This window comes from Bufo gargarizans, chromosome 6 (genome assembly GCF_014858855.1).
Source record: "Bufo gargarizans isolate SCDJY-AF-19 chromosome 6, ASM1485885v1, whole genome shotgun sequence".
NCBI lineage: Eukaryota > Metazoa > Chordata > Amphibia > Anura > Bufonidae > Bufo > Bufo gargarizans.
Genome location: NC_058085.1, coordinates 360,715,545 through 360,740,399, shown reverse-complemented (window position 1 = coordinate 360,740,399; position 24,855 = coordinate 360,715,545). Strand labels below are relative to the sequence as shown.

Here is a 24,855-nt window from a genome sequence, read left to right as displayed (position 1 = left end):
ATATATACAGTGCCTTGTAAAAGTATTCACCCCCTTGACTTTTTTCATATTTTGGTGCCTCACAACCTGGAATTAACATGGATTGTCTAAAGATTTACATAATTTAATTTACAGAACATGCCTACAACTTTGAAGATGCTTTTTTTTTAGTTATGAAGTAAACAGCAAATTGGACAAAATAACTGAATAAGTCGTTGTGCATAACTATTCACCCCCCTAAAGTCAATTGTCAAAAGTCACTTTGGATAAGTCTCTCTGAGCTTGCCACATCTTACCACTGGAATTCTTGCCTATTCCTCTTTGCAAAACTGCTCCAGCTCCTTCAAGTTGGATAGTGGGCGCTTGTGAACATCAATCTTTAAGTCTGACCACAGATTTTCTATTGGATTGAGATCTGGGCTTTAAGATTTGGGGTCATTGTCCTGCTGGAAGGTGAACCTCCGTCCTAGCCTCAAATCACGCATAGAGTGGTACAGGTTTTGCTCAAGAATATCCCTGCATTTAGCACCATCCATCTTTCCCTCAACTCTGACCAGTTTCCCAGTCCCGGCTGCTGAAAAATATCCCCACAGCATGATGCTGCCACCTCCATGTTTCACTGTGGGGTTGGTGTTCTTTGGGTGATGTGTTGGGTTTGCGCCAGACATAGCATTTTCTTTGATGGCCGAAAAGTAAAATTTTTGTCTCATCAGACCAGAGCACCTTCCTCCATACATTTTGGGAGTCTCCCACATGCATTTTCGCAAACTCAGAATGTGCCTTATTGTTTTTAGCTGAAAGTAATGGCCACTCTGCCATAAAGCCCAACTCAATGGAGCGAACGGCTTATTGTCGTCCTATGTACAGATACTCCAGTCTCTGATGTGGAACTCTGCAGCTCCTCCAGGGTTACCTTAGGTCTCTGTGCTGCCTCTCGGATTAATGTCCTCCTTGCCCGGTCTGTGAGTTTTGGTGGGCAACCGTCTCTTGGCAGGTTTCCTGTTGTGCCATGTTCTTTCCATTTGGTTATGATAAATTTGATGGTGCTCCTGGGGATCATCAAAGAGTTGGATATTTTTTTAGAACCTAACCCTGACTTGTACTTCTCAACAACATTGTTCCTTTCTTGTTTGGAGAGTTCCTTGGTCTTCATGGCAGTGTTTGGTTAGTGATGCCTCTTGCTTTGGTGTTGCAGCCTTTGGGGCCTTTCCAAAAATGTGTGTATTTGTAATGACAGATCATGTGACACTTAGATTGCACACAGGTGACATCATTTCACTAATTATGTGACTTCTAAAGGTAATTGGTTGCACCAGATCATTTCATGGGCTTCTTAACAAAGGGGGTGAATACATACTGTAGGGAGTTTCTGGAGTGGTAGTGGATGGAAGATATGTGCCACCGGGGGTCGTGGCCCCGGTGGAGTAAGAGCCGGGTCTTTTGTGTTTTGTCAGCAGTGAGTGCTGTTCACACAGTGGTCTGGGCCGGCTCTTACTGGGAACAGGCAAAGAGCAGGGTAGATGTCTGTTCCCCATGGACCACCACGCGTTGACGGGGGAGAGGAAATGCCATACCCCTGTTCTCAACAGATGGTTTTTGATTGTTGGTGTCCGTCTACACTGATCCGGGCAGGTTGGTTTTCTCTGGCCCTAGTCATGTAGTGAAGGAGTTAATCCTTCACTATGCTCGGTGGGTGTGGTCTTCCTGATACACACAGAGTGTGTGAATATAGGTATAGTGTTCACTAACTGTGGGGGCTGATGAAGTGCGGTCTCCTGTCTCTCTGCAGGAAGCTGTACGGGAGGCTGATCAGAGGGTCGGGATGAGCTCTGTTGTCCGCCCAGTCTAACAAAGATTGCACAACTGATGCAAGCGCAGAGAAGGACCAAAACAAGGGATCCTGTGGCCGGAGCCAATCCCTTGTCCAGGCTGAACCGTGGCCTGTCTAACTTGCATGAACTTGGACGAACCTGCCCCACGACAAGGTGTAGTACGACCACTGGAGGGGAGAGACTGTTTAAACAGGCGCCGAGACGCCTGCAGCGTTTGGGGCTCCGTTGTGGAGCAGAGGGAGCAGAACCTGAAGGAGTAAAGGCAATACCCCCACTCCTCCTAGAGACTCAATTGCATATATTTAAACAGATCTGCTGACAGATGCCCTTTAAATAGCAGGGCAATTACAAGTGCTATAAAATATGATCTGTAAGGGTCTGCCTACAGATGTAAATATGCAGGCAGGGCACCTCAATTTAAATTAATGGTTTGCTAATATTATATTATGTAGATGAATGTAAATTTTGAAAATCTATACTATATATCCATAATGTACAAAGCAATACCATTTAAACATTAGGTTTCCAACCATCAGACTGTACCTGAGCAGATGACTCCAGCATCTTCTTCGTGTCCACAGTTATGTGATGTAAGCCCTCCGTGTGGACAGTCCCACAAGAAACTTTCATTGCCATTACATTCTACATCATCCAATATAATCAGTCCTTGTCCTTGACCAAATGCTGCATTATGATTAAATGCAAGAGCATTACCGCAACCTATCTGCTGACAAACAACTTGCGCATCCATAATATCCCAGTGGTCATCACACACAGTTCCCCATGCTCCATTATAGAGGATTTCTACACGACCGTCACACCGACCTCTTCCATTTACAAGCCTCAAAGCCATGGTTGAAGCTAGTTAAAAAAAATATATATATAGGAAAAAAGTGAGGTTCTGACTAAATGTACAGTTTGTGAACATAAGGTGAGGCTATATCAATGACATTCATTTGAAGGGGAAGTTGTGTTTTTTGGCCAGTAAAACACCTCTACATTAAATGCAACAATTCACAAATAACACATTGGTTCACAAGTAAAAAAAAACAAATGCAGACTGAAGAGTATTGAACATAGTAACTAGAGATGAGCGAATCTTACAAGATTCTGTTCGTTTCGGATTCACCGAATATATCAAAAAGTTTGGTTCGGTTCCGAAGCTATTCGTTCCCAACCAAAGTTGCTCCAATTGCCCTGGAAATTGGTATATGACCCACTGTAGTCCTCTAAAGCTATTTAAAAAAAAAAAAAATGTTCCTATCTCGTTTTGTTACTTTTTTAAGAATTTTTTCATTTTCCCTTGTCCATACCTACGTTCTAAAACAGTGTCAGGTGTAACTGTATCTACTTTTATCATTGCTTCCACAAACTTTGGTTATTGCATGCCCGCAACTGACTGCAATTACCTCCTTACTGTTTATTTCTGCATCAAAAGGGTCAAAATATTTTAATTGAATAGATTAAAAGTCAAGTTTTAGAATTAATGGTTTCTCTGTGATACTGCAATTACCTCCTGCCTGGTGGTGACAGAACACTATTGATTGCTTATGCGCTGGGCGCCATTTTACAAGATTCGTCTGAATTGAACCAAAAAATATTTGGGGTTGATTCAGTACCTATAAAAACCTCTGAATCTGCAAATGGATTAGTTAATCTTTAATAGTAACCAATCATCACTTTTTCAGACTTGCTTACAAGTTAAAGGGAATGTGTCATCAGAAAATGATTTTTTTTATGTTGTTTTCAATTTCCATGTATTCCATATATTTAAACAAAAAAGATAAAATCCTTCAGTTTTCACACTGGCCATTATGTCTAATAATTAGCGCCATTTCTTGGTTTATACAGATCACTTTACTGCAGTTAACTTATTCTAATCCTGCCTGAAATGATATCACCTCTGTATATAGATAAGACAGGATCCATTATTCACAATGTGTGATTGTAAGAGCTTATCTATTTTTTCCTTGTACAATGACCTCTGCACAGGTCACAGAGCATGTCTGTGATAAGGTCCCCTCCTGACCATTGTGTATATAAACCATGGGGCTGCCGTAAAGAAATTTTCTTAATGCTTTTTAAATGCTGTTAAGAACAGCTCAGGCAAGATGGCCGCCCACATAAACATGTTCAGCAAATAGAAAATAAAAACAGATTAGCCCTATGATGTCACAGCCCTATAAAAAGCCTCATTCTGCCCTGTCTCTGGCATTTTACAGTGAACTTATCATAGGGAGAGACGTGATGGGTGGTAGGGACAGTGTTTAACAAAGCTTTTAACTGTAAGATTTTGGATATGGACAGTGCAGGGACAGTGTAGGGAGATCGTAGGGAGAGTTTTCAAACACATTAGGTGAAGCATAGGGAGCGCTTGTGGAGATTTCAGGGACAGTGAAGGCTCTGTGTCATTTCCCTGTGCATCTTGTTCCACTGTTGTGCCATTCATACTTAATCGGTTCTGTTATATATAGACTTACAGTGCCTCAACTTAGTCTCAACAGGCAGTCTAATATATAGGAATGTTTACCTAGTTCATCTGCTGCAACATTTATACTTAATCTGTTCTGGTACACATAGACTTACTGTGCATTAGAATCATTGTCAACAGGCAATCTAATAGATGGGCACGTTTATCTAGTTCATCTGCTGAGCCATTTATACTTAATCTGTTCTGGTATACATAGACTTATTGTGCATCAGACACATTATTATGAAACTAGAATTTGTAAAGAATAATATATGAAAATAATAATGTAATTAGATGATTTATAATATATATATAAATATATATATATATACACTGTACATATATATATATATATATATATATATATGTATAATTTGTGTATATTATTAAATTATAGTTAATCAAATAAATACAATCTATTTTCCATACTTTACATTATCTGTTTGGAAAATAATAAATAATCTTCAATCTTCACGGGAAACTTTGGCTCTATGCTCCTCAGTATAGAATTCTTAATTTGGAAATGGAGAGTTCCTCAGTATTTGAATATATATGAATACAATAAAACATGCTGCTACATAATGATAATGAAGTAATCAATTTATTTAATTTTTTTTTAATCGGGGGAGCTATTAATTGTTTTCATATTTTTTGGGGGGAAGGGGATTTATTTTTACGTTTCTTAGTATGACATATAAATAACAGGCTTGTTTTATTCTACAGGTTCATTGTGAAAGAATAAAACTTTTTTTTCTTTGTAACGATGCAATTCTTATCTTTTTTACTTTGAATTTTTTTAGTTATAAAAATGTTAACATTTTTTAAAATTTTAACTTTTTTTTGAGGAAGTGAACTTGACATTGTTACTTGCAAGCAACCTATTAAGAAGATCATACATGGCTCATCAATGTACTGTAGCTTGTCTGTTCACCTTTATTAGGCATTTTGAAGCAATGGAAACCCATCAGCACCATACTGCCAAGTTGCGGTAGAGTTAATGTACTTATAGGTGGATCCTTCTTCCGCTGTAAATCCACTTAGCATCTACAGTATGGATTAAATAAGTGGAATCCAAGTTATCTCCAATCCCCTTCCTTTAAAAATAGATTTCTCTTATGCAGCCCCCTTTACGGGTTGAAAATGTTCTGCCTGTACTTTGACATCTATGCAAAAGCATGTTATGACATCAAAGTATAAAAAAGATCTGTTTCCTATTGATTTTGGCAGTTTGAGACAACGCTATCTGTTGGGATAACTCAGTACCCAACAGTATGCCACCAAAATACAATAGGAAATCCGTGGGCACTGGGTCACCTAAAGCTGGGACCAGGAGTAGCCCATAGGCAAGAATGGAAAAGTACTTGAAATCACCAGTGTCAAAGCATAGGGGTGGGAAAAAAATTACAGCGACAGCTGCGGGATCGATAGATCTCCCGTTGCAGGTGGAGACCCCGGCCCTTAAGTCGTTGGAACCCGATATAGATAGATTAGACACTATAGATAATAAGTTGGTGAACATACTAGGGGTAGTGCAGACCACTAAGGAATTAGTCATAGACATCGCCACTACAGTCAAGGCCTTACAGACCGACATCACTTTGATAAGAGACGACATGAATAAAATTAGACTGAGCATTAAACATGTAGAAACCGGCCTGGCGGAGGTAAAAACAGAACAGGCATTGATGGCTAAGACAATTGATAACTTAGAGAGGGAGAACCAGCGGGTCAATATGAAATTGACAGATCTGGAGGACAGAGCACGCCGGAACAACTTGAGGATAGTGGGTTTTCCGGAAGGGGTGGAGGGTGAAAGCGCTGCGGGATTTATACAACAATGGCTAGTACAGGCTATGGGTGCCGGCGGGGACTCAGGCATGCTCTGTGTGGAGCGTGCCCATAGGATCCCCTTTAAAAAAAAAACTGTCGGCGGACCCCCCCCCGCCCCTTCTTGATTAAAATACTCGAGGGTGCTCCGGCGTAAGAGAGAGGTTCAGGAGATAGAATACAATGGGAATAAGATACAGATATACCCTGATTTCTCTAGAGACACGCAAAACAAGCGAAGAGAATATTATGACATTAAGAAAAGAATGCGTGCGCTTAACATCAAATACTCCATGATGTACCCTGCCAAACTAAGAGTGGTGTACAGGGACACAGTTATGTTCTTCAAGAAAGCTGTAGATGCCTTGGAATGGCTGGATTCAGTAGAGAAATAGAAACAGACATTTTCATATAGGCTGATGAGATGGGGGGCTGGTTGGAGGGGCGGCGGATGGGCGTAACATAGAAGGTTGACAGAGTGATACTCACTAATGAACCAGGTTGGGGGAAAGGGGTGGGGGGTGGGGACGGGTGGGCATGTTGGGGGGTGGGAGGGTGCTGGGTAAGGGGTACTGCTGGGGTATGGCCACGGCTTTCACTGGGCGGCTGGGGAGAGCTCTTTGACTATTTTAAGCCGTAATGAATGATAGAGTCCTAACATGGAATGTACGAGGGCTTGGGGACACAATAAAGCGGGTAATAGTTTTCGGCTTGATTTCTTGACATCTTCCCTCAATAATTGCGCTATTGGAAACCCACGCAGCCCCTGAGATCTCCGCTTACTTAACAAAAAAATGGGCGGGACACCAGTTCCACTCCAGCTTCTCATTATACTCCCGCGGGGTCAGTGTATATGTACACAGAAATGTGGACTTCGTCCCCTTGGAACAACAGATCAATGCCGATGGGAGATACATCTATCTCTATGGTCGATGGAATGGCCGAAATTGTATATTGGCCTTTGTGTATATCCCCCCTCCCTTTGCTATGAGAGTCCTGAACCATTTGGTCACGTTTGTCTATAGTAAAGATCGGTGCCCGGTGCTGGTAACCGGGGACTTTAACTGCGTACTAAACCCTGACTTAGACAGAATATCTAACACAGTAAAACACAACCAGAGAAAACAATCACTACTGCGAGACTTTTGTGAGGAAACAGGGTTAGTGGACGTCTGGCGGGCACTGTATGGGAACAAGCAGATTTTCTCTTGTTTTAGCAAGACATACAGTGCCATGTCCAGAATTGACATTGCCCTGGCTAATAGTGAGATGTCTGCTCTAATTGCCAAAATGAAATATGAGATCCACGGCATCTCAGATCACTCACCCATATGCTTGGCCCTTAAAATAGGTGGACAACCCACCAGTGTTAGACCCTTTAGATTGAACCCCCACTGGTTAACTATTATAAAGGACCAAGAGAAAATAAACAGGGAGTTGACTCAATTTTGGCGAGAAAACATCGGCACCACCCACATTCATTTTGTGTGGGATGCAATGAAGGCATATCTCCGCGGGTTATATTACGGTATAATTTAAATCTAAAAGAACAGAGTTTTTCAAAGAGGAAAAAAGATTGGAAGAAAACGTACGATATCTAGAAGGCAGGATTAGCATAAATAACTACGTCAATACGCGGGACATGCTCAAAATTGCCAATGACAGTTATATAAAACTTATGACAAAAAAGGCCCAGAACAAACTGTTCTTTCAAGGATATCACCAGTTCTGTGAGGCAGGGACCCCAGGAAAACTACTGGCTTCTATAATATCCAATCAAAAGACCAAGCCAGGGATCAGACAGATCTTAACTTGCGATGGCCGTAAACTAGATAAACCATTGGAAATTGAGGGAGAATTTGTAAAATATTTCAACAACTTATATCGCACTGAGGTAAACGATATAGACTCCCCCATAGATGACTTTTTGGAACAAATTAAAATTCCGGCACTTTCTAATCCAGACTCGACTCTGCTGAACTCCCCTATTCTCTTAGAGGAGCTACGGGAGGTTATACTGGGAATTCAGGGGTCCTCGGCCCCCGGTTCAGATGGTCTTCCGTTTGGTATATATAAGAGCCATGCGGAGACCCTGTTACCTAGGCTACTGGAGGTACTGAATGAATCCGGTATTATCGGGAAACTACCCCCATCCTTAATGGAAGCAACTATTACATTTATCTTGAAGAAAGGGAAGGACGGTAATATAGTCGAGTCTTATCGACCTATATCATTACTCAATACGGATTATAAAATTGTTGCTAAAGTTCTCGCAAACAGACTGAAAAAAGTAATCGCAGGGCTAATACATATAGATCAGACGGGATTCATCCCTGGACGCCAAATACAGACAAACTTACGGCGGGCCTTTCTGAACGTACAGATTGTGGGGGGAGAGGACCACTCCATCCTGTCTTTGGATGCCGCTAAGGCCCTCGACAGGGTGGAGTGGCCCTTTCTTTGGCGGACTATGTACAGGATGAATTTGGGGGAAAATGTTGTTAAATGGGTCAAAATGCTATATAATGGCCCACTGGCCAGAATTAATATAATCGAAGTAATCTCCCCTGCTATTAGCTTACAACGAGGTACTAGACAGGGCTGTCCACTCTCTCCATTACTCTTTGCAATTTTTATGGAACCCCTGGCCTGCAGGATTAGAGCCGATGAGGGAATTGTGGGATTTGGAGGAAGGGGAGCAGAGGATAAGATCAGTCTGTACGCGGACGATGTACTGCTGTATCTAAATGATGGTTTGAGAAGTGTTCCATGTGTCATGCAAATTATAGATAAGTTTAGCCAGGTGGCTGGATATGAGATAAACTGGTCTAAATCCGTCCTCTTTCCTCTGAATCGTTCACCCCCAAAAAATGTGTTGAAAGTAAAAGTAATATCTCCATTGGACCACTTGGTATATTTGGGGATAAAGATAGGCAGTTCAGTAAGGGACTATAACAAATTAAACATCACCCCTCTGATAAACAAAGTAAAAGAGAAGATTAGGGTTTGGCAGAAACTCCCTCTTCCACAGATCAACAGAATGGCATTGACCAAAATGATATTGTTGCCCTGGATATTGTATGCGATTGGTCCCTGCCCCATATGGATCGATGATGTTTTTTTCAATTGGATTGACAGACTGATCAACGATCTGATATGGGCCAGGAAAAGGGTCCGCATTAAGCTACGATACCTGTCTTTGACGGAAATTGAGGGCGGTCTTGGTTTGCCATATTTTCAAGGCTACTATCTCGCCTCTCAATTGCAATGGTGCATTAATGCGGGATACGGTATGTTGTTACCATACCTTGCCAAACAACAGACGCGCCCTATCTTGAATATTTTTAGTTAATTGGAAACTGGACTTGAAGGTGGGTGCCCGATAAGTTCAATGTTACACAGGATGTGGAACAAGATTAAATCCATCTTGCATATTACGCATGCCCAGGAATTTACTCCGCTATGACATAATCCCTTCCTGAGCGAATTTCTTGCTCTAAATGACAATAATATATAGACACGAAGAGGGATTACAATGTTGTCACATATTTGTAGTTTTGGTAAATTAAAACCTATAGGGGAAATTTTTCACGAGACACCCATTACGGCACTAAATCACTATCGATACACTTAACTTAAACACGCACTCGAATATATGCGATTTTTTTTTTCACAAACACCAACTATCCAGACACTGTTATGTTTCTGCTATAACTCATATGGTAAGAAAGTTAGGGTCTCACAAATTTATATTAGATTTAGAAAGGAATTAAGTACTGTTCTTAAATTTAAGAGTGTTGTTAAATAGGAAGCGGATTTGGATGCGGGGAACCTTTTACAGTGGCGGGAGGCATATAAAAATATTAAGACAGCTTCTCTTTCGTGTCAGCACCGGTTGACACAATTCAAAATAATACATCGGCTATATATCACTCCGGGTCTGCTGTCCAAAATGTATGGGAACAAAGAACAATAATTCTGTTGTTTGAAATGCCTTTGCCCTGCGGCTGGATATATCCATATGTTATGGAGCTGTCAGGCTATAAAAAATTTCTGGCAAAGTATATTACAGGGCATGGAGCTACTAAAGGAAAATAATCGACCTCTGACGTTTAAATTTGTTATACTAGGGATAATCCCTCTAGAGCTCAAGTCCAGTGTATTGAAGAGTTTCCAGAGGCAATGGTTGCAGGGATTTTTGGTAGCCAAAGTATTGATTCTTAGGAATTGGGTCACAGATAGGGCCCCGATCCTAGCAGAGTGGGAAAGATTAATGTACAGAGTCGGGGAATTTGAGGAGATGAAATTTAAAGGGGACAGACGTTGTAGACAGATGGGGGAGAGTGGCTGGAGTGGAACTGATAATTGAAGACAACCGGGACAGCCCGGATGGGACTACATTCGTAGAATGATGGGACCTATGACGCATTGGGCATGAGCAGAATTAGACTGGAATGGTGGCGGGAGCTCCCGCCGTGCCTGTGACAGCCGTGGGGGTGGGAAGGGGGGATAGATTGGCGCGGACTTGTTACTTACGGAAGGAGGAAGATGTGTAACCCTCTTTGGTATACTCTGGGTTTCTTATACAGGTTAGCTCTAATGACAATTAATGTAATATGGTAAAATGTTAACCAGTTCATATATTCAGGGCCTCATATGTGAGGATGAATTTGTACATGTATTATGTTCCTCTCTTCCACTGTATTGTCTGTGTACATTGTACTCTCTGTGTTGATTCTGAGAAATTTAATAAAGAATAAGTTGAATTTAAAAAAAAGTATAAAAAAGATTAACTAAATAAAATGTTTTAATTAATACAAAATAAAAAGTATAAAAATGTAAAAGTTTCTGTTAAATTTAGTTTTGTATGTGATCACTCTTCAAAAAGAAAAAAAGTTATTAATGATTTATGGAAACATTATACCGAGCTGTAATTGAGCTTCTCAATGTTAAAGGGCATCTGTCAGCAGATTTGTACCTATGACACTGGCTGACCTGTTACATGTGCACTTGGCAGCTCAAGGCATCTGTGTTGGCCCCATGTTCATATGTGCCCGCATTTTTTAGAAAAAAGATGTTTGAATATTTGTAAATGAGCCTCTGGGAGCAACGGGGCGTTGCCTTTACTCTTTGAGGCTCTGCTGTCTCTGCAATTGCCATGCCTTCTGCACTTTAATTGACAGCACTAGGCGGTGTAAACATCATGTCTGGCCCTGTCAATAAGTTCTGAGGACGTGGCAGTTGCAGAGGGAGAAGAACCTCTAGGAGTAAAGGCAACGCCCCCAATGCTCCTAGAGACTCATTTGCATATATTTAAACAGATCTGCTGACAGATGCCCTTTAAATAGCAGGGCAATTACAAGTACTATAAAATGTGATCTGTAAGGGTCTGCCTACAGATGTAAATATGCAGGCAGGGCACCCTCAATTTAAATGAATGGTTTGCTAAATTATATCATGTAGATAAATGTAAATTTTGTAAAACTATACTATATGTCCATAATGTACAAAGCAATACCATTTAAACATTAGGATTTCAACTATCAGACTGTACCTGAGCAGATGACTCCAGCATCTTCATGGTGTCCACAGTTATGTGATGTAAGCCCTCCGTGTGGACAGTCCCACAAGAAACTTTCATTGCCATTACATTGTACATCATCCAATATAATCAGTCCTTGTCCTTGACCAAACGCTGCATTATGATTAAACGCAAGAGCATTACCGCAACCTATCTGCTGACAAACAACTTGCGCATCCTTAATATCCCAGTGGTCATCACACACAGTTCCCCATGCTCCATTATAGAGGATTTCTACACGACCGTCACACCGACCTCTTCCATTTACCAGCCTTAAATCCATGCGTGAAGCTAGTTAAAAAAAAATATAGGAAAAAAATTTGAAATTCACACTAAATGTACAGTTTGTGAACATAAGGTAAGGCTTTATCTCTAACGTTTATTTGAAGGGGAAGTTGTGTTTTTTGGCCAATAAAACACCTCTACATTAAATGCAACACATCACAAAGAAACACACTGGGTCACAAGTAAAAAAAACAAATGCATAGCATTAAAGGTACTGAAAATATTAACTAGAGATGAGCGAATCTTCCAAGATTCTGTTCATTTCGGATTCACCGAATTCATCAAAATGTTTGGTTCGGTTCTGAATCTATTCATTCCGAACCAAAGCTAAAATTGCCCTGAAAATTGGTATGTAACCTCCTCTAGTCCTCCAAAGCACAGATTTTTTTTAATAAAAGGCTCCTATCTCGTTTTGTTACTTTTTAAAGAATTATTTCATTTTCCCTTGTCCATCCCCTCGTTCTGATACAGTTTCAGGAGTAACTGAATCTACTTTTATCATGGCTCCCACAAACTGCGGTTATTGCTTGGTCGCAACTGACTGCAATTACGTCATGCCTGGTGGTGACAGAACACTATTGATTGCTTATGCGCTGGGCGCCATTTTACAAGATTTTGTTTACTGAATTAAACCTAAAAAGATTTGGGGTTGATTCAGAACCTAAAAAATATCTGAAACTGGGAATGGGTTCGTTCATCTCTAATAGTAACCAATCATCACTTTTTCAGACTTGCTTACAAGTTAAAGGGAATGTGTCATCAGAAAATGTGCTTTTTGATGTTGTTTTCAATTTTCCATGTATTCCATATATTTAAACAAAAAATATAAAATCCTTCAGTTTTCACACTGGCCATTATGTCTAATAATTGGCGCCATTTCTTGGTTTATACAGATCACTTTACTGCAGTTAACTTATTCTAATCCTGTCTGAAATGATATCATCTTTGTGTATAGATAAGACAGGATCCACCATTCACAATGTGTGATTGTAAGAGCTTATCTATTCTTTCCTTGTACAATGACCTCTGCACAGGTCCCAGAGCATGTCTGTGATAGGGTCCCCTCCTGACCATTGTGTATATGGCTCATGGGGCTGCCGTAAATACATTTTCTTAATGCTTTTTAAATGCTGTTAAGGCAAGATGGTCGCCCCGATAAACAAGTTCAATAAATAGAAGATAAAAACAGATTAGCCAATCAGCAGAAGCCCTGTGATGTCACAACCCTATAAAAAGCCTCATTCTGTCCTGTCTCTGCCATTTTACAGTGAAGTCATCATAGGGAGAGATGTGATAGGTGGTAGGGACAGTGTTTAAACAAAGCTTTTAACTGTTCAATTTTGGATATGGATAGTGCAGGGACAGTGTAGGGAGATCGTAGGGAGAGTTTTCAAACACATTAGGTGAAGCATAGGGAGCGCTTGTGGAGACTGCAGGGACAGTGCAGGCTCTGTGTAATTTCCCTGTGCATCTTGTTCCACTGTTGTGCCATTCATACTTAATCTGTTCTGTTATATATAGACTTACTGTGCATCAGAATTAGTCTCAATAGGCAGTCTAATATATAGGAATGTTTACCTAGTTCATCTGCTGCGACATTTATACTTAATCTGTTATGGTAAACATAGACTTACTGTGCATTACAATCATTGTCAACAGGCGATCTAATAGATGGGCACGTTTATCTAGTTCATCTGCTGGGCCATTTATACTTAATCTGTTCTGGTATACATAGACTTATTGTGCATCAGACACATTATTATAAAACTAGAATTTGTAAAGAATAATATATTAAAATAATAATGTAATTAGATGATTTATAATATATATATATATGTATGTATGTATATATATATATATATATACATTGTATGTGTGTGTATATATATATATATATATATATATATTTATAATTTGTGCATATTATTAAATTATAGTTAATCAAATAAATACAATCTATTTTCCATACTTTACATTATCTGTTTTGAAAATAATAAATAATCTTCAATCTTCACGGGGAACTTTGGCACTATGCTCCTCAGTATAGAATTATTAATTTGGAAATGTAGAGTGCCTCAGTATTTGAATATATATGAATACAATAAAACATGCTGATACATAATGATAATGAAGTAATCAATTTATTTTATTTTTTAGAATCGGGGGAGCTATTAATTATTTTCATAGTTTTTTTGGAGTAGGGATTTATTTTTACGTTTCTTAGTATGACATATAAATAACAGGCTTGCTTTATTCTACAGGTTTATTGTGAAAGAAAAAAACTTTTTTTCTTTGTAACAATGCAATTCTTATTTTTTTACTTAGAATTTTTTTAGTAATAAAAATTTAAACTTTTAAAAATGTTAACTTTTTTTTAGAGGAAGTGAACTTGACATTGTTACATGTAAGCAACCTACTAAGAAGATCATAAAAGGCTTATCAAGGTACTGTAGCATGTCTGTTCACCTTTATTAGGCATTTTGAAGCAATGGAAACCCATCAGCACCCTACTGCCAAGTTGCGGTAGAGTTAATGTACTTATAGGAGGATCCTTCTTCCGCTGTAAATCCACTTAGCATCTACAGTATGGATTAAATAAGTGGAATCCAAGTTATCTCCAATCCCCTTCCTTTAAAATAGATTTCTCTTATGCAGCCCCGTTTACGGGTTGAAAATGTTCTGCCTGTACTTTGACATCTATGCAAAAGCATGTTATGAATATCAAAGTATAAAAAAGATTAACTAAATAAAATGTTTTAATTAATACAAAATAAAAAGTATAAAAATGTAAAAGTTTCTGTTAAAATTAGTTTTGTATGTGATCACCCATCAAAAAGAAAAAAAGTTATTAATGATTTATGGAAACATTATAACGAGCTGTAATTGAGCTTCTCAATGTAAAAACGCACCTGTCAGCAGATTTGTACCTATGACACTGGCTGACCTGTTACATGTGCACTTGGCAGCTCAAGGCATCTATGTTGGCCCCATGTTCATATGTGCCCGCATTTTTTAGAAAAAACATGTTTGAATATTTGTAAATGAGCCTCTGGGAGCAACAGGGGCGTTGCCTTTACTCCTTGAGGCTCTGCTGTCTCTGCAATTGCCATGCCTTCTGACCCTTTAATTGACAGCACTAGGCGGTGTAAACATCATGTCTGGCCCTGTCAATAAGTGCTGAGGGCGTGGCAGTTGCAGAGGGAGAAGAACCTGAAGGAGTAAAGGCAACGCCCCCACTGCTCCTAGAGACTCATTTGCATATATTTAAACAGATCTGCTGACAGAAGCCCTTTAAATAGCAGGGCAATAACAAGTACTATAAAATGTGATCTGTAAGGGTCTGCCTAGAGATGTAAATATGTAGGCAGGGCACCCTCAATTTAAATGAATGGTTTCCTAAATTATATTATGTAGATATATATATATTATGTATATATCCATAATGTACAAAGCAATACCATTTAAACATTAGGATTCCCACCATCAGACTGTACCTGAGCAGATGACTCCAGCATCTTCAGAGTGTCCACAGTCATGTGATGTAAGCCCTCTGTGCGGACAATCCCACAAGAAACTTTCATTGCCATTACATTGTACATCATCCAATATAATCAGTCCTTGTCCTTGACCAAACGCTGCACTCTGGTTAAACGCAAGAGCATTACCGCAACCTATCTGCTGACATACAACTTGCGCATCCTTAATATCCCATTCGTCATCGCACACAGTTCCCCATGCTCCATTATAGAGGATTTCTACACGACCGTCACACCGACCTCTTCCATTTACAAGCCTCAAATCCATGGTTGGATCTAGTTAAAAAAAAAAGTATATAGGAAAAAAATGTGAAATTCACACTAAATGTACAGTTTGTGAACATAAGGTGAGGCGTTATCTCTATTGTTCATTTGAAGGGGAAGTTGTGTTTTTTGGCCAGTAAAACACCTCTACATTAAATGCAACACATCACAAAAAATACACTGGGTCACAAGTAAAAAAAACAAATGCATAGCATGAATAGTACTTAAAATATTAACTAGAGATAAGCAAATCTTCCAAGATTCTGTTTGTTTCGGATTCACCGAATTTATCAAAATGTTTGGTTCGGTTCTGAATCTATTCATTCCGAACCAAAGCAAAAATTGCCCTGAAAATTGGTATATAACCCCTTCTAGTCCTCTAAAGCACAGATTTTTAAAAAAAATAAAAGGCTCCTATCTCGTTTTGTTACTTTTTAAAGATTTTTTTATTTTCCCTTGTCCATCCCCTTGTTCTGATACAGTATCAGGTGTAACTGTATCTATTTTTATCATGGCTCCCACAAACTGCGGTTATTGCTTGGCCGCAACTGACTGCAATTACGTCCTGCCTGGTGGTGACAGAACACTATTGATTGCTTATGCGCTGGGCGCCATTTTACAAGATTCGTCTGAATTAAACCTAAAAAGATTTGGGGTTGATTCAGTACCTAAAAAATATCTGAAACTGGGAATGGATTCGTTCATCTCAAATAGTAACCAATCATCACTTTTTCAGACTTGCTTACAAGTTAAAGGGAATGTGTCATCAGAAAATGACCTTTTTGATGTTGTTTTCGATTTTCCATGTATTCCATATAATTAAACAAAAAAGATAAAATCCTTCAGTTTTCACAGTGGCCATTATGTCTAATAATTTACGCCATTTCTTGGTTTATACAGATCACTTTACTGCAGTTAACTTATTCTAATCCTGCCTGAAATAATATCACCTCTGTGTATAGATAAGACAGGATCCACCATTCACAATGTGTGATTGTAAGAGCTTATCTATTCTTTCCTTGTACAATGACCTCTGCACAGGTCACAGATCATGTCTGTGATAAGGTCCCCTCCTGACCATTGTGTATATAAACCATGGGGCTGCCGTAAATACATTTTCTTAATGCTTTTTAAATGCTGTTAAGAACAGCTCAGGCAAGATGGCCGCCCCCATAAACATGTTAAGCAAATAGAAAATAAAAACAGATTAGCCAATCAGCAGATGCACTATGATCTCACAGCCCTGTAAAAAGCCTCATTCTGCCCTTTCTTCTCCATTTTACAGTGAACTTATCATAGGGAGAGACGCTATAGGTGGTAGGGACAGTGTTCAACAAAGCTTTTAACTGTTCAATTTTGGATATGGACAGTGCAGGGACAGTGCAGGGACAGTGTAGGGACAGTGCAGGGACAGTGTAGGGACAGTGTAGGGACAGTGTAGGGACAGTGTAGGGAGATCGTAAGAAGATTTTTCAAACACATTTGGTGAAGCATAGGGAGCGCTTGTGGAGACTGCAGGGACAGTGCAGGCTCTGTGTCATTTCCCTGTGCATCTTGTTCCACTGTTGTGCCATTCATGCTTAATCTGTTCTGTTATATATAGACTTACTGTGCATCAGACTTAGTCTCAATAGGCAGTCTAATATATAGGAATGTTTACCTAGTTCATCTGCTGCAACATTTATACTTAATCTGTTCTGGTACACATAGACTTACTGTGCATCAGAATCATTGTCAACAGGCGATCTAATAGATGGGCATGCATGTTTATCTAGTTCATCTGCTGGGCCATTTATACTTAATCTGTTCTGGTATACATAGACTTATTGTGCATCAGACACATTATTATGAAACTAGAATTTGTAAAGAATAAGATATTAAAATAATATTGTAATTAGATGAGATATATATATATATATATATATATATATATATTTCTCTCTGTATGGGCGATCTTTATTAGGTCCAGAGTCCATGTACTATTCCTTCTTTATACCAAACGCGTTTCGGTGCATTCTTGCACCTTCATCAGTGGGTGAAGGTGCAAGAATGCACCTTCTCCACTGATGAAGGTGCAAGAATGCACCGAAACGCGTTTGGTATAAAGAAGGAATAGTACATGGACTCTGGACCTAATAAAGATCGCCCATACAGAGAGAAATTACAGGCAATTATCTATCACACAACCCGCTGACGCAATTAGTCAGCTGACCGGAGGAATAAACCTTCCAGCTGACCGGAGGAACAAATCGTCACTTCCGATCTCTGTATTTGCAATTTCCTGTACTGTGGAGAATACATCCGGTTACAGAGGAACACACCGAGGACGCCGAGGACGCCGAGGCAGCAGAGGAACACGTGCGCACCAAAGATACACAGGACCGGAGCGCTCCCAAAGAGAGACATCCCCTTACAATAGCCTCCCGGAACTCGGCTATACGGGGTAAGACTATCTGTTTTCTCCACCTCCTCTCAAGTTATCGATACTGGGGATAAATAACCAACTGCACATCAGTGTAGATTTTATCCTTTTAACTCAAGCTCACTCAGTATACACCTATGCAGCACCTACATGCAGATTGATCACCTGCAATAGTAGGTTCTTACTTTATTTTAACTTATATTATTTTATTTTATTTTATATGTTTATAATCTCTGTGCAAGTTTGTATTTCCTCCCAACTATAGGAAGACATACATAATCGTGACCAAACAGCACGTTTTAGTTATTCAGTAAATTGCTGAAGGCTGTGTATTGTATAATAAATTGTTGGTTAATTACCACACCCGACTTCTTATATATATATACCCATCCATTTGAGTGCCCTCCATCGTTCGACTATACATATCATACCCAATTTTTGGCAAGTGGTACTGCCATATTGGAGAGAGCACCTATCCGTGATTTGCTGCCAGTAGAGCCTCTGAAATTTGCTCTTCATTGTGAAACAATAAAACTTTTTTTTCTTTGTAACAATGCAATTCTTATTTTTTTACTTTTCATTTTTTTTTAGTTATAAAAATTTAAACTGTTAAAAATTTTAACTTTTTTTTAATGGGAAATGAACTTGACATTGTTACTTGCAAGCAACCTATTAAGGCCTCATGCACACGACCGTTGTGTGCATCCGTGGCCGTTGTGCCGTTTTCCGTTTTTTTTTCGCGGACCCATTGACTTTCAATAGGTCCGTGGAAAAATCTGAAAATGCTCCGTTTTGCAGCCGAGACCGTGATCCGTGTATCCTGTCCGTCAACAAAATAGGACCTGTCCTATTTTTTTGACGGACAACGATTCACGGACCCATTCAAGTCAATGGGTCCGTGAAAGAACACGGATGCACACAAGATTGGCATCCGTGTCCGTGACCCGTGGCCATAGGTTACTTTCATACAGACGGATCCGAAGATCCGTCTGCATAAAAGCTTTTTCATAGCTGAGTTTCAACTTCGTGAAAACTCAGATCCGACAGTATATTCTAACACAGAGGCGTTCCCATGGTGATGGGGACGCTTCTAGTTAGAATATACAACGAACTATGTACATGACTGCCCCCTGCTGCCTGGCAGCACCCGATCTCTTACAGGGTGCCGTGATCCGTACAATTAACCCCTCAGATGCTGCACCTGAAGGGGTTAATTGTGCTATCATAGCCCCCTGTAAGAGATCCGGGCTGCCAGGCAGCAGGGGGAAGACCCCCCTCCCTCCCCAGTTTAAATTTAATTGGTGGCCAGTGCGCCCTCCCTCTATTGTAATAATAGCATTGGTGGCACAGTGTGCGGGCCCCCCCTCCCTCTATTGCATTAACATTGGTAGCAGTGTGCGCCCCCCTCCTCACTCTATTGTTTTAATACATTGGTGGCAGTGTGAGCCCCCCCTTCCTCCCTCTATTGTTTTAATACATTGGTGGCAGTGTGCCCCCCCCTTCCTCCCTCTATTCTTTTAATACATTGGTGGCAGTGTGCGGCCTCCCCTCTCCCCCCCCCCCAGATCATTGGAGGCAGCGGAGTTCCGATCGGAGTCCCAGTTTAATCGCTGGGGCTCCGATCGGTAACCATGGCAACGAGGACGCTACTGCAGTCCTGGTTGCCATGGTTACTTAGCCTTAGCAATAGTAGAAGATTCATACTTACCTGCTGGCTGCTGCGATGTCTGCGTCCGGCCGGGAGCTCCTCCTACTGGTAAGTGACAGCAATGCGCCGCACAGACCTGTCACTTACCAGTAGGAGGAGCTCCCGGCCGGAAACAGAGATCGCAGCAGCCAGCAGCCAGGTAAGTATGATGCTTCTACTCCGCTGCCACCAATGATCGTCGGGGGGGGCTTTGGCGCACACTGCCACCAATGCTATTACAATAGAGGGAGGGAGGGGGGGCGGGGGGCGCACACTGCCACTAATGCTATTACAATAGAGGGAGGGAGGGGGGGCGGGGCCGCACACTGCCACCAATGCTATTATTACAATAGAGGGAGGGAGTTCTTTTATCCGATGATATAAAAGAACTCCAGACTTTACATTGAAAGTCAATGGGGACGGATCCGTTTGAAATGGCACCATATTGTGTCAACGTCAAACGGATCCGTCCCCATTGACTTGCATTGTAATTCAGGACGGATCCGTTTGGCTCCGCACGGCCAGGCGGACACCAAAACGACTTTTTTTTAATGTCTGTGGATCCTCCAAAAATCAAGGAAGACCCACGGACGAAAAAACGGTCACGGATCACGGACCTACGGACCCCGTTTTTGCGGACCGTGAAAAAATACTGTCGTGTGCATGAGGCCTAAGAAGAACATAAAAGGCTCATCAATGTACTGTAGCTTGTCTATTCACCTTTATTAGGCATTCGGAAGCAATGGAAACCCATCAGCACCCTACTGCCATGTTGTGGCAGAGCTAATGCACCTATAGGAGGATTCTTTTTCCTCTGTAAATCCACTTAGCATCTACAGTATGGATTATATAAGTGGAATCCAAGTTATCTCCAATTCCTTTCCTTTGAAAATAGATTTCGTTTATGCAGCCCCCTGCATAAAAGAAGAGCAATTGCCATGCCTTCTGACCCTTTAATTGACAGCACTAGGCGGTGCAAACATCATGTCTGGCCCTGTCAATAAGTGCTGAGGGTGTGGCAGTTGCAGAGGGAGAAGAACCTGAAAGAGTAAAGGCAACGCCCCCACTGCTCCTAGAGACTCATTTGCATATATTTAAACAGATCTGCTGACAGAAACCCTTTAAATAGCAGGGCAATTACAAGTGCTATAAAATGTAATATGTAAGGATCTGCCTAGAGATGTAAATATGCAGGCAGGGCCTCCTCAATTTAAATTAATGGTTTGCTAAATTATATTATGCAGATGAATGTAAATTTTGTAAATCTATACTATATATCCATAATGTACAAAGCAATACCATTTAAACATTAGGATTCCAACCATCAGACTGTACCTAAGCAGATGACTCCAGCATCTTCTTCGTGTCCACAGTTATGTGATGTAAGCCCTCTGTGTGGACAGTCCCACAAGAAACTTTCATTGCCATTACATTGTACATCATCCAATATAATCAGTCCTTGTCCTTGACCAAATGCTGCATTATGATTAAACGCAAGAGCATTACCGCAACCTATCTGCTGACATACAACTTGCGCATCCTTAATATCCCAGTGGTCATCGCACACAGTTCCCCATGCTCCATTATAGAGGATTTCTACACGACCGTCACACCGACCTCTTCCATTTACCAGCCTCAAATCCATGGGTGAAGCTAGTTAAAATAAAAAATATGGGGAAAAAATTTGAAATTCACACTAAATGTACAGTTTGTGAACATAAGGTGAGGCGTTATCACTAACGTTCATTTGAAGGGGAAGTTGTGTTTTTTGGCCAGTAAAACACCTCTATATTAAATGCAACACATCACAAAAAACACACTGGGTCACAAGTAAAAAAAACAAATGCATAGCATGAATAGCACTGAAAATAGTAACTAGAAATGAGCGAATCTTCCAAGATTCTGTTCGTTTCGGATCACAGAATTTATCAAAAAGTTTGGTTCGGTTCCGAATCTATTCATTCCGAACCAAAGATGCTCCAATTGCCCTGAAAATTGGTATATAACCCCCTCTAGTCCTCTAAAGCACAGATTTGCGCAGCCCCCTTTGTGGATTTAAAATGTTCTGCCTGTACTTTGACATCTATGCAAAATCATGTTATGACATCAAAGTATAAAAAAGATTAACTAAAAAAAAAGTTTTAATTAATAAAAAATATAAAAATGTAAAAGTTTCTGTTAAAATTAGTTTTGTATGTAATCACCCATCAAAAAGAAAAAAAATTATTAATGATTTATGGAAACATTATAACGAGCTATAATTGAGCTTCTTAATGTTAAAGGGCATCTGTCAGCAGATTTGTACCTATGACACTGGCTGACCTGTTACATGTGCACTTGGCAGCTGTAGGCATCTGTGTTGGCCCCATGTTCATATGTGCCCGCTTTTTTAGAAAAAAGATGTTTGAATATTTGTAAATGAGCCTCTGGGAGCAACAGGGGCGTTGACTTTACTCTTTGAGGCTCTGCTGTTGTCACCACCAGACATCTGAGAAGCTCTGACAGATGCCTTTCAGAACCTCCTCCTTGAGCTTCCTTTGTTTTGCTTTCAGTTCCTCATCTCGTTAGTCTCTCTCAGCTGTCATGTAGTTGTACTGATTGCATACCTTTAAATCCCTCCCCATAGTGCATCAGTTTGCGGTTTATATTACTTCCTGGAGTGTGTGTGCATGCTGATCCTACTTCCCAGTCTTCTACAAGATAAGTGTTGTGCATTCATTTGTGTTTTTCTGTTTGCTGGATCCCAGGTGACCCTGACTCCCTCCGTATCTAGTGTAGGAAGCCGGTGGTCGTGTCCCCTCACTATTATAGGGTGTTCAGGTGTTATACAGTCGAGGTACGAGGATATGCGATCATCTACCATTGGAATTTTCGCATAGGCTGAGCAGTCAGGGAGAGTGCCAGGTCTGATGCAGGGGTCTCCCTTTTTGTTCCTTAGTTTTGGATCCAGTGAGTCGTATATTCATTTTGTGTTGTCTTGTTTCCTGTACACCTTCCGTGACATTATAAACCGCCAAAACCGTCTCAAGCATGGATCCGGTTTCACTTTTGACTGAACGCTTCCAGGGTCTTTCATTGGAGGTAGCAGATCTCCGTAAGACTTTTTCCTCAGTTTCAAGTGACCGGTTCAGCTTGTGTTCATGGAGTTTGTTCTGAGCCTAAGATCTCGCTCCCGGATACGTTCTCCGGGGGTAGTGAGAATTTTGTGCGTTTTAGAGAGGCTTGCAAACTCATTTTTCGCCTTCTTCCCCATTCCTCTGGTGATGAGGAACGGAGGGTGGGGATCATTATATCGCTGCTCAGGGGTAACGCTCAGTCTTGGGCCTTTTTGCTGCCGGTGGGGGCACAGCCCCTCCGTTCAGTGGATGAATTCTTTTTAGCTCTGGGTCAGATATATGATGATCCGGATCGTATTGCTTTGGCTGAGTCTAGACTACGTATGTTATGCCAGGGTAAACAATCCGCAGAGATATACTGCTCAGAATTTCAGAGATGGGCAGCTGATACTGGTTGGAATGATGCTGCACTCCGAAGTCAATTTTGCCATGGTCTTTCAGAGGGATTGAAAGATGCATTTGCCTTTCATGAGAGGCCTACCTCCTTGGACTCTGCCATGTCTCGGGCCGTTCGTATTGACAGGCGTCTTAGAGAGAGAGGAGAGATCACTCCTTCCTGTCATACTCAATCCCAGGACAGTGCAGTGGTCTCATTCAGTGCGCAGGGGTCTCAGTCGCTGTCAACCCCTTCTGAGCAGGAGCCCATGCAGCTGGGGTTGATTGCCTCTGACAATAGAAGATTCAGCCCGCATGGGAAGGTTTGTTTTTGTTGTGGAGGTATAAATCATTTGGCAAATGTTTGTCCCTCTAGGAGATTCAGGCAGTTTTTTGGGAGTAATAAAGAAACAAAAAGGAAAAAATCCTTTAAAAATGTTCCATCTGTTAACATTGGCAGGGTTGAGGCGGAAATTGAAGGTTTTCCGTTTGCTTGTAGTTCCCGTTTTGTCCTGCCTGCCAGGGTGGCGCTAGAGAGCAAGAACATTTTTTGTGAGATTTTTGTAGATAGTGGAGCAGCTGTCAATCTCATTGATAATCAATTTGCGATAACTCATGGTTTCCAGGTGCGCACTTTGGGAAAGGATATTCCTGTTGTTGCTATTGATTCCGCTCCACTTTCTCAGAATTCATTAAAGGGCATAGTTCACAATATCCGTTTAATTGTGAGTGATGCTCATGTTGAGGATGTGTTAAGTTTTGTCCTTAGCGGGTTGCCTACTCCTCTGGTGTTGGGGCTACCCTGGCTCAGTAAACATAACCCCACTATTGATTGGCAAGCAAGGCAAATAAATGGTTGGAGTGACTTTTGCAGAGAGAATTGCCTCACGACATCTGTTTCTGAGGTTTCTACTAAGACTGTACCATCTTTTCTCTCTGAATTTTCGGTTGTCTTCTCTGAGAGTGGAGTTCAGGATTTGCCCCCGCACAGGGAGTACGATTGCCCTATTAATTTTATCCCAGGCGCCAAGCTGCCTAAATCTCGTTTATACAATCTCTCCCAACCTGAAAGGGTCGCTATGCATGCTTATATCTCTGAGAGTCTGAGAAAAGGACACATACGACCCTCGAAGTCACCTGTTGCCGCTGTTTTTTTCTTTGTTAAGAAAAAAGATGGTTCTTTAAGACCTTGTCTGGATTTCAGGGAGCTGAACAGTATCACAATTTGTGACCCTTATCCGTTTCCTCTGATTCCAGACCTGTTTAACCAGATTGTTGTGGCTAAAGTTTTTTCCAAATTAGATCTAAGAGGGGCATACAACCTGGTCAGGGTCAGAGAAGGAGATGAATGGAAGACGGCCTTTAATACCCCTGAGGGCCATTTTGAGAATTTGGTTATGCCTTTTGGTTTGATGAATGCTCCAGCCGTTTTTCAGCATTTTGTAAATAGCATTTTTTATCAATGGGGAAATTTGTATTAG

At 40.8% G+C, this 24,855-nt stretch overlaps 1 protein-coding gene across 1 annotated transcript in view; it reads right to left on the bottom strand.

Annotated features, from left to right (window-relative positions):
* LOC122942223 (deleted in malignant brain tumors 1 protein-like) overlaps positions 1 to 24,855 on the bottom strand; it is a 485,901-nt gene that overhangs the window by 457,630 nt on the left and 3,416 nt on the right. The window contains exons 2-6 of the mRNA XM_044299724.1: positions 21,219 to 21,359; positions 15,469 to 15,786; positions 11,663 to 11,980; positions 7,697 to 7,705; positions 2,355 to 2,672 (exon numbers count right to left, since the gene is read on the bottom strand). Of these exons, the coding sequence (XP_044155659.1) occupies positions 2,355 to 2,672; positions 7,697 to 7,705; positions 11,663 to 11,980; positions 15,469 to 15,786; positions 21,219 to 21,359 (1,104 nt within the window). The remainder of the gene's footprint in view (positions 1 to 2,354; positions 2,673 to 7,696; positions 7,706 to 11,662; positions 11,981 to 15,468; positions 15,787 to 21,218; positions 21,360 to 24,855) is intronic.